This window comes from Zalophus californianus, chromosome 4, assembly GCF_009762305.2.
Source record: "Zalophus californianus isolate mZalCal1 chromosome 4, mZalCal1.pri.v2, whole genome shotgun sequence".
Classification (NCBI taxonomy): Eukaryota; Metazoa; Chordata; class Mammalia; order Carnivora; family Otariidae; genus Zalophus; species Zalophus californianus.
The window spans coordinates 156,747,752-156,757,550 of NC_045598.1; the positions used below are offsets into that span (position 1 = coordinate 156,747,752).

At 51.8% G+C, this 9,799-nt stretch overlaps 1 protein-coding gene across 1 annotated transcript; it reads right to left on the reverse strand.

The window, feature by feature from the left end:
• Positions 1–285: 285 nt before the first annotated feature.
• On the reverse strand, positions 286–7,678 carry KLF10 (Kruppel like factor 10). The gene is made up of 4 exons (XM_027570518.2): positions 7,311–7,678; positions 3,404–3,637; positions 2,383–3,295; positions 286–1,890 (listed from the first exon to the last, which is right to left on the reverse strand). The coding sequence occupies exons 1-4, from the start codon at positions 7,344–7,346 to the stop codon at positions 1,631–1,633; spliced, it is 1,443 nt and encodes a 480-aa protein (XP_027426319.1). The 5' UTR covers positions 7,347–7,678; the 3' UTR covers positions 286–1,630.
• Between the last annotated feature and the right edge of the window lie 2,121 nt (positions 7,679–9,799).

Consider the following 9,799-nt stretch of genomic DNA (forward strand, 5'->3'; position numbering starts at 1 on the left):
AGGTTTTGCTGAGACCCAAAGCTGTATTTCAATTCCAAATCATCAAAATGTAAAAGAATGTTTAAAATGTGTTGGTTTCTTAGACTGGGCAGGCTTGCAAATTCTCAATGAATATGTGGATACCAGGCCTCACTCTGTATACTCTCTATAAATTGATTCATGTTAAGAATACACTCTTACAGTTCTAAATTTGAATGAAGCTCCTAGAGAAATTCAGACACATAAGTGATCGCTGTCATGGTTAGACTGAGAATGGTTTTCAACAAATGCAATCAACCAAGTAAATATACCAAAGGAAATTCTTTATTGTAAACAAGATATAAAGTACAACAAAAGAAATATTGTGCAAATTGTAAATCACAAAGTTTTTTTTATTAAAAGAAAACTTGTTTTCCAAGGGTCCAAGTTTTGATGTCAGGAATCAATACCCAAGAGAAAAATGTTAAATGGGAAGATAGTGCCATTTTTCACTATATATTTTAAACCATTTACTTTGTTTTACCACTGTGTATGTCATCCACTATACAACAGAATGTAACAGAAATACTGTTAACAAAAGTGAATGTTTTAACCAACTTCTACTCACCCAGTTCCACCTCTCCCCCCAAACCCCCCCCCCCAAACTCCTATAAATTAACAGGACAACATCTGTCCATGTGAATAATGGTCACTAACTTTCTAATTCAATAAAGCACACATTACATCCTCATAATATAAGGGTACTTTCCTGATGACATAAGCCATCTTTTTCAAGGAGTTATCTAAAATTCTTGGTATCCCTCCTTTACAATAATACATTTTTATTCTCAAATTTCTTTTCTAAACAAAGTGCAATATATCTTAGAGTCTACAGAAAACACATTGGTATACAATTTTCCAAATCTACACAAGAAATTGCAGGCAAACTAAAGTTCAAAGCATAATAAAATGCCTAGATATAGTCATCTGTTAAAGTTTCAAAACAGAAATGCAAAAAAACTGTAGCTACACTTCAAAGCAATTAAATTATTGAGGATTCCAATTCTTTGGGTCCTCTTTAGCAATATACAGCTGCTTAATTCCAAATGTTAGCAAGTATAAAAATGCTAGTTCTAGATATATTTAACAACTACATCCACGAAGTTGACTGGAAAGACTAGGAATAGTAAACAAGGTAACTAGGAAAAGATGCCAATATTCATAATAATACAAATCGATTTTCCATCTCCATCTCTGTACCGTAATGTTTATTTCCAGTCTCTCTACTCTTGAAACCAGTGCTTTAGAAGAATCACATTGAAAAGTTGGTCTCAAGTATAAATGGTGAAAATGAAGTAATAAATTGTGCACACAAATTAAAAATCTGTGCTACCTGTGTTGACCTCATCTGAAACCTTCAAAAAATATTTAAAGGAATAAAAGCTTTCTCATCTCTCTTATGTGATAAGAAATGAATCCTGCCACTCTGTGACCTGCCCGTGGCTGCAGCACTTCTTGTCCTCTAACTCAGGCTGAGCCTCCTCCTCAGGCTGTAGGGCTTCTGCTCTCGGCCCACACTGGAGGGCCACAGACTTGCAGTGGAAGCATTTTTGTATCACCGCTGGCTCCTGGCTGTGACCAAAGTTACTTCTGATTCTCACCCTCTGAGTGGTCACTGCGTGGGGGCAGGGGTTGGAGGTAAGGCAATGTCGTTTAACTTGCTCACTTCCATCTGCCAGTTTGGTAGCTTCTTGGCTGACAGATGGCGCCGGGCATGCTTGGTCAAATGGTCACTCCTCATGAACCGTCGGTCACACATGGGGCAAGCAAATTTCTTTTCCCCTGTGTGGGTTCGCCGGTGTCTGGACAGTTCATCAGAACGGGCAAACCTCCTTTCACAGCCCTTCCAGCTACAGCTAAAAGGTTTTTCTCCTGAGACAAAGAAATTCAGATCATCGTTACTATGCATTTACCAAATCACTGGAAATTACATATCTAATTATAACCAAAGATATACATGTTAAAATATCTTAAGAGAATCTTTTCAAAATAAAAGCTACTAAATGAATCAACTGTTAAGTGAATATGTATACTGCTCTATTTTCAACTTTTACTCTGTCGCATTTATAGGAATCTTCCTTTTATAAAAAGCCGAAAACAAAAAGCTTTTCTGAGACTTCAACTACGAAACAAAGGCTTTAGGGATACTTCACTAAAGTAACTACTCAGACACTTAAAGAATCATTTGAGAAATTAAGACAAAAACACCCTCATGAAATCTTTTGCAGGAATCTGTACTGGTTAATATCAGCCACTGAACTGGCTAATAAAGCCAGTTCTTCTGTAACATGCTTGGTTTATATTTGTGATCATGGCCTAAAAATATTCATCTAAATTTCTAAGACACAAATAAATGGTTGGTACCTGTGTGTGTTCTCATGTGGGCCTTCAGATGAGAGCTTTTAAAGTATGTCTTGCCACATCCTGGATGGCTACAGATGTGACTTCTTATCCTGGAGGAGTCAATCTGAGGAGTGACTTTTGCTGCGGAAGGGGAAAACCCTGGAGCAGGGGCAATGGGAGAGAGTCTGGTGCCATTTGGGCTCACCACTGGAGGCTTTGGGTTCTGAACAACGGGCTGGGGTACAACAAACATGACAGCGCCTTTGGGCACCTGAGTGCCCATGAACACAACAGGTGGGCAGACAGCTGGTGGCTGACTGGGTGGAGTGCTAGGAACAACGGTTGTCACAACAGAGTTGTTTGCAGGGAGGGGAACCATCTGACAGATGACTGGCATAGATGGCACTCCCCCTGTTGATACTGCAGGTGGAGACACCAACACTGACTTCTGTTGCGGGGACACAGGGGCTGGCTGAGGTCTACAGATGACGGTTTCTGAGGAAGGCACAGAAAAGTCATAAAGTGCAGGACTTGCTTTCTCATCAACATCTGCCGCTGTGTTTCTCTCACATTTGGATCTGTTTGGTGACACAGCTGCACAGGGTATGTTTTTTCTTGCAGCCTCAACATTTACGTGGGTTCTTCTTCGAAAAGAATTGTCCTGATAGTTGAGAATGCTGGCTGCTTTCACCGGGCAAGATCGGTGGTTACACAGCTGGGCATCAGCTGTATGACGGATCACACTTGTGGCCTGAGCCTTGGGGAGTTTGGGGCCAGGTACTGGGCTCTTATCTTCGTCTTTGAAAGGGGCAACGATGTGAGGCTTGGCAGTATCTGAGAATGATTTGAAGTGTCCAGTAGATGGCGCTGATGCCATCAAATTTGACACTTGAGAGGGTTCAAAGTCAGAAGGACTATAAGGTGGAGTCAAACACTAGAAAAGAAAAATATACAGGAAACGGGCATGAGAACTTAAGTTCATTATGTAAATTTAAAAAAATTCTGTCATCTGCATTCTCATCTTAAAAACAATAATACTTACAAATGCTGGGATCGTATGAAAATCGGGTGTACCCGGGAGTAGATTCTCTTCCTCAGACATATCAGATACTGGAGTAACAGGTCTGTTTTCAATATATTTCTTAAAATCGGACTTCCAACTGCAGCTCATTGACATAAGTGCTTCTACAGCTTCAAAATCACTCTTTTCTGCAGTTTTGTTCCAAGAATACACACTCTCTTTTGATCTTTCAGAAATCATTTCCATCCTTTCCTCCTAAAAAAATCAAATGATTATAAGCACATTTTTGTCATGCAAATAACACACAGAGCAACACACTTTTTTCTTTACAATTTGCACAACTTTCCAAGTTTCTGAAATAATTTTTCTCTCACTCCAACAAATGGTAATGGTAAAAATAAAATCCTCCCTCATTCTTTCACACTTAGGGTTGAAGACTGATATCCTTGCAAGGGAGAAAGGAGCACCTTATCACCATTAAGGAGACCAAAGCTAAAAGAAAACAATGCATATATGATTCAAAAAAGATTAGAACTTGATTTAGAAATTTCACCTTCTTTCCAGAATAGCCATTTGCAACTGTGGTCAGACGAAATAGCTAAAGGAATGCTCCACAAAAGTTCTTTTTTCAGGGCGCCTGGGTGGCTCAGCATCTGCCTTCAGCTCAGGTGGTGATCCCAGGGCCCTGGGATAGAGCCTGCTCAGCAGGAAGCCTGCTTCTCCCTCTCCCACTCCCCCTGCTTGTGTTCCCTCTCTCGCTCTCTGTCAAATAAATAAAATCTTTAAAAAAAAAAAAAAGTTCTTTTTTCAATACTACAGATGTGGCATGAGGACTTCTGAGATACCAGTTCCTAATAGGGGAAAAAAAAAAACCCCACAATTTTCTTCAAAGACAAAGTGTAGTGGACAGAGCTCTGACCTGATGATACAGGTCTCACCTTTGGAAAGTCACTTTCCGCTTTAGAATAAAATCAACAGCATAGAAATCCTCAGTGTCTCTTTAAAATTACTGTTATTTGAAATCTTTCATAGCTTATCTCTGGTAAAGAGAGATAAAGTGCAGTATGTGGAAAAATCCCAAAGCTTTATTCAAACTTCAGGTTCTTCATGTTTGTGTTCCTTTTCACTAGATTTAACCCAATGGTTTGCTATGCACAACCATGACCAGCTAATGCACTACTACTAAAAAATGGCCAATCGTAAAATTTAATCTTCTACCCAGAATTTGCAAAAACCTGACTGTAATGAATCTGCAACAGTCCAATCGAACATATTTTAATTTTTTAAAATAACTGATGACAAGAATGACAGCACATGCTTAGCATTTATTTGTACAGCTCCATCAAGTGTTTAATGCTTCATATTAAAGTTCCTTAAACTGCACTTTAGGGCTCCCGGGTGGCTCAGATGGTTAAGCGTCTGCATTCGGCTCAAGTCATGATCCCAGGGTCCTGGGATCGAGTCCCGCCTCAGGCTCCCTGCTCCTTGGGAGCCTGCTTCTCCCTCTGCCTCTCTCTGTCTCTTTCATGAATAAATAAATAAAACCTTTAAAAAAAAACCTGTACTTAGGGTGCCTGGGTGGCTCAGATGGTTAAGCGTCTGCCTTCGGCTCGGGTCATGATCCCAGGGTCCTGGGATCGAGTCCCGCATCGGGCTCCCTGCTCCTTGGAAGCCTGCTTCTCCCTCTGCTTCTCTCTCCCTCTCTCTCTCCCTCTGTCTCTCTCATGAATAAATGAATAAAATCTTTAAAAAAAAAAACTGTACTTAAACAAAAAAATGGTACTACCCACGATCTCCCATTTTCCATTAATGTGATCCCACTCTTTTGGTCTAAACAGAGATCGTGTAAAAACACCTAAAAGCATTCTTTACGCTGCAAGGTATTATTTTCAATGCTTGTTTTTAAAAAAAAGCATACACCCTTCGTGTTGAAACCCTTAGAAAAGGAGTCCCTGCTCTTGAAATTTCACTAATAACGCTATTGCATAATCGCACGCCCCTTTATGTAAGCTGCAACGGACAGCTCTTGTATGTGTAAAAGCCTCAAGACGCCAATGCAAAGAAAGAAAAAAGAAAAAGCAGGCAAGCAGGGAAGGGGAGTGTGAGCTGGGAAGGGCAGGAAGAGAAGCGGGGAGGGGAGGAAAGGGAGTGGGGCGCGAGGCAGGAAAGGGAAGAGCGGGTGGAGGCGCGGGCGGGGGAGGCAGACGAGGGGCGGGGGCGGACGGCGGGGGAGATCCTCGCTGGCGGGGACAGACGGATGGGGCCGCCCTAACCTCAATGGGGCTCGCGGGTGAGTCACTGGGAACATTCCTCGCCGCTCGCACGTCCTCGCGCTCCTGCCCCCGCCATTGGCCAGCCTGCCCGGCGGCTTGGGCCCGGATTGGCTGGACCGCGAAGGGCGGGGGGCGCGGGGGAGGAGGGGGCGAGGCATGTGAACAAAGCGTGATCAGCGGCTGCTCCGGGCGGCGCAGGAAACGTGAACTGGGAATTGCCGCGCCGTCACCTTTCACCTACTTCCTGAGCTCGCGGGCCCCCGCCCTCGCGCCGGCCCGGGGGAGGGGCCGCGGGCACCGCCGCCAACCGCCCGGCAGTGCGCGCCCGAGCCCGCGGGGAGGGGCGGGGCCGCGGGCGCCGACTCCGGGAGCGCCCGCCCCTCCCCGCTCCCGGAGAGCCGCCGTTCCCTTAGGAACCGACAGCGGGGCTGGGCCTCGCTGCCGCCCCTGGCGGAGGCCGGGGCTGGGTCACTCGGGGACGAGAAGCTCCCTGGGCGCACCCGCTCCCGGCCCACCCCCGAACCTCCGCCTCAGCTGCCGGAGGAGGAGCCGGGTCCCCGCGGAAACCCGGCCCCCGCCCTCCTCCCGGCCGCAGCCCCCGGGGATCCGGCCGAGCCCTCGGCGCTTCCCGCCCACGCCGCCCGCGGGACCTCAGACCACCCCGTCTTTCCCGCAGACGCTGCGCCCCCTCCCCGCGGTTTCCGGCAGCTCCATCTCCGCCCGCCGAGTCTCCACAGGTTCCCAGACGTGCAGCCCCCACAAGCTCCGGCTCCAGACGCGCGGCCCCACGGCCCGCGGCTCCCGCCTCGACACGCGGCCCCCGCGTCTCGCGGCCCCGGCTTCCCCCGCCCACATCCCCCGCCCCGCTGCTGGCTACTGCTCTCCACCCTCCCATCCCCAAGGCAGCTCCCTACCCCCCTCCCAGGGGGTCCTCAAAAGGCGGCCACTTGCTTCCGCGGGGAGTGGGAAGTCCCCTGCCGACGTCTGGGGGCGCACCTCCTCGTCCCCCCGGGCGGTCCGGGGCCCACGTGCCACTCCTCCGCGCCCACGCCGGGCGCCCCCTCCCCCAGCCCCCGGCTGTCCGCCGAGCAGCCCCAGTACCACAAGCCTCCGCTCAGACCCCCGCGAGGGACAGCCCCCTCTCCTGTCCTGTGGACACCCCGCCCCTCAAATGCCAGTAAGCAGCTCCCTCCCGCCCGGGGTCGCATTCCTGATCCAGACGGCGGCATCTCTCCCGGGTGCCAGGTGCAGGGTAGCCCCCTTGTCACCCCCCCACACACACACACACTCCCCTTCCACACCTTCCCCTGTCCTCGCTGCCAGGGCAGCAGCCCCCTCCTCACTCTAAGCGCCCCTACAGTCATCCTCCCCCTCACCTGCCTCAGGTCTCCCAGCGGAGCTGCCCCTTCCCCTCCTCGTTACACCTTGAGCAAGACCCCTGTCCCTTCGTCTGTAGATCCCAATCCGCCTGTCCATGACACACACGCCCTCACCAATGCCCAGTGTGCAGGCAGAAAGCCCCTTCCTCCCCCACGACTCCGCTGCAGCCCCGGTCCTCAGGCGCCGCTGATGTCAAGGGCTCAGGGTTGGTGCCCCGGATGGCCCCTCAGACGCAGCGCGGAAGGGAAGGACAGGGGCATCCCCAGGTGACTTACCGCAGCCTGCTGGAGAGAAGCGCCGAAGTTGAGCATGGTTGCTCAGACTGGCTGCTATGCCGCTTGGCTGCTTGGCCACAGACGGACGCCCGGAGACACTCGACGCCGCTCCCGCCGCCGCGCTCCGCGCCGTCTGCCCCCTCCCCATTCAGGTAGCCTCTCCGCCTGCCCCGCGCCGCGGGCGGGGGTGGGGGCGGAGCCTGCGGCCGGCCAATCAGCGACAAAGGTGTGTGAGGCGCCGGCCAATGGGCTCCCGGGGCCACGCGTGATCAGCGGCTGCCCGGCAGCGTGAAGCTTGTGTCAGTGGAGCGTGTACACAATCCCCGGCAGCGTGTTTCCTAGACCCTGCCCGAGGGAACTCCCGCCGCCACCTGACTCAGTGACTCCCCCCCCACCCCTCGCCCACCCTCCACCCTTCGCCCACCCTTCTCTGCGGTCCTCCGCCCCGGCCTAGGGGGCGGTGCCGCGGGCGGGGGCCTAGCCCGGAGGCGCGGCGGCGGCGCGCCCAGGCACTGCGGAGGGCCGGCCCCACGTGGGAGGTGGGGAGGGATGCCCGCTCCGCCCCGTCCCCTCTGCTCTGGGCCCCAACTCGGCCCGCCGCGGGGTGGGCGGGACGCCGGGCAGCCGGGCGGGGGAGGCGGCGGCTGCTAGCCAAGGCGCGGGAGCCAAGAGATTTGCATTTGGAAGCGCCGTCCTCTTAGGCGTCTGGCAAGAAAGCAGAGCCCGCTGACCGACTGAGCTGCATTTCTCGAGCCTTTGCTGGGTTTTGCCTCGCTGAGCTGTGGGGAGCACCGAGGCGGGGAGGGCAGGGAAGGGAACTCTGTCGCTGAGCCGACACCTGCTCCTGCGCCCCCCGCCCACGCCCGGGCCACCGGCGCGGGCTCGCCCTCCCCTTCTGCGTTGCAGGCAGCAGTGCCCGCCCCTGCCCTCCCCGCCCATTCTTCCTCTAAGCAGCCGAGAGAAAGGTGTGGGGACTGCAGGAAGCCTTGAGAACTGGATCAATGGGGTGATGACGGGCTGTAAAACCCGAGTTCTTATCCTTGTGTGGCGCCGACGCTCGGTTGCGGAATCGAGTTTTGAGCTCAATGTAAAGTTTAAATTGCAGTCTTTACAAGCTGTCTCAAAGGTGGGCCCCACCCCCACCCGGGCCAAGGCCTCCGGAAACGCCCTGCCTGGAAACTGCTTGGGAGGAGGGGTCTCTTGGGGTCGCCAGGCGCCCGCCCGCCCGCGCCTGGGGATGGGGTTGCTGCGGGAATGCCCACCTGGTCAAAGACACACCGCCCCCTCTAAAGCGCCACCTGCCCTCCTCTCCCCGACAACCCCACCTCCGATTGAGCCAGGGCCTCAGATTTAGAGCGGGTGACGCTGCTTTCGTTCCCGATTTGCCCTCTTTTGGCCATTGCGTGCCCGTTCACAGCAGCTGTTGTTGGGAGACTTGGGCAGTGATAACCCGGCTTAAAGCAAACTAGAGATTTTATCTCCTTTGGACAGGCTGAACACGTGGCAAAAAATCACCGCCCCTCCCTCAAGCTGTCCCACCTCCCCGTGTAACTGGAAGGCTAATGCAAGTGACCTTTCTTTCCCAATAACCACAGAATGAGCATAGAAAGGGAATTATTTTAGAAACTGGCAAACCCATGAACATCTTCCAGTGATTCCTTCTGATATCTGAGGCCTAGGGTAGCCAACAACAGTAGTAATAATACAGCTGACCAGGGCTGGGGATTGAATGGCCTCCTGTCACTGCCTCTCCTGAATCAGCTGGAGGGGCGCCAGCTCAGCAGCCCAGGCAGCTCTTCCTATCTCCTCTCCACCCCATGCCTCCACTCTGTCTGCAGGGGTGTCCCTTCCTGTAGGCTTCCTTCCGCCTGGGCTGTCCCATCCTGTTGATCTGAGCCTGAGGGGTTGGAGCAGCTGGCCCCGGGCACCTGCTGCAGCAGTGGAAGCTCCACTCTGTGCCCAACCACCAGGCCCGCCTTCCTTCCTGTCAGGGAGCCGCCCCCTCCACAGGCCGGCCTTCCTTCCTGTCAGGGAGCCGCCCCCTCGGGTGGCCACAGCCAGCCAGCCCTCCAGGTCTGGACCCAGTCCCTTCTTCAGGAATGTGGGGCCTGCTGGCATAATGCCCCAGCACGCTGAGAAGCAGGGAGCATTCATGGCTTGTGGGAGTGATTCAAAACAGGAAAGAAAAGAGAAAAGGGGTAGGAGGAACAGTGTGGTGGTGGCACAATTCCTAGAGATTCAGAGAAAGAAGTTCCTCAGGCACCTCAGACTCAACATTACCAAAACTAAAATCATTTCTGCTCCTTCCTGTATGGATTCATTACTTCCCATCCAGCCTTCACCTTCTCCCTCAAAGTCCTGGATCCAGTCGGTCCCCAGATTCCAACAGTTTTGCCTCTAAAATATCTTTTTCCTCACTTTTCATTTCTGTCCTTCAATTGTCACTCTAGGTCAGTCTGTATCAACTCTCCCTTGGATTAAATAATCAG

Coding starts and splice junctions, on each gene's coding strand:
- KLF10 (XM_027570518.2), bottom strand. CDS start 7,346: ATGCTCAACTTCGGCGCTTCTCTCCAGCAGGCTGCG. Junction 3,638..7,310: donor CTTCTCTCCAGCAGGCTGCG/GTAAGTCACCTG, acceptor TGATTTTTTTAG/GAGGAAAGGATGGAAATGAT. Junction 1,891..2,382: donor CCACATGAGAACACACACAG/GTACCAACCATT, acceptor TCTTTGTCTCAG/GAGAAAAACCTTTTAGCTGT.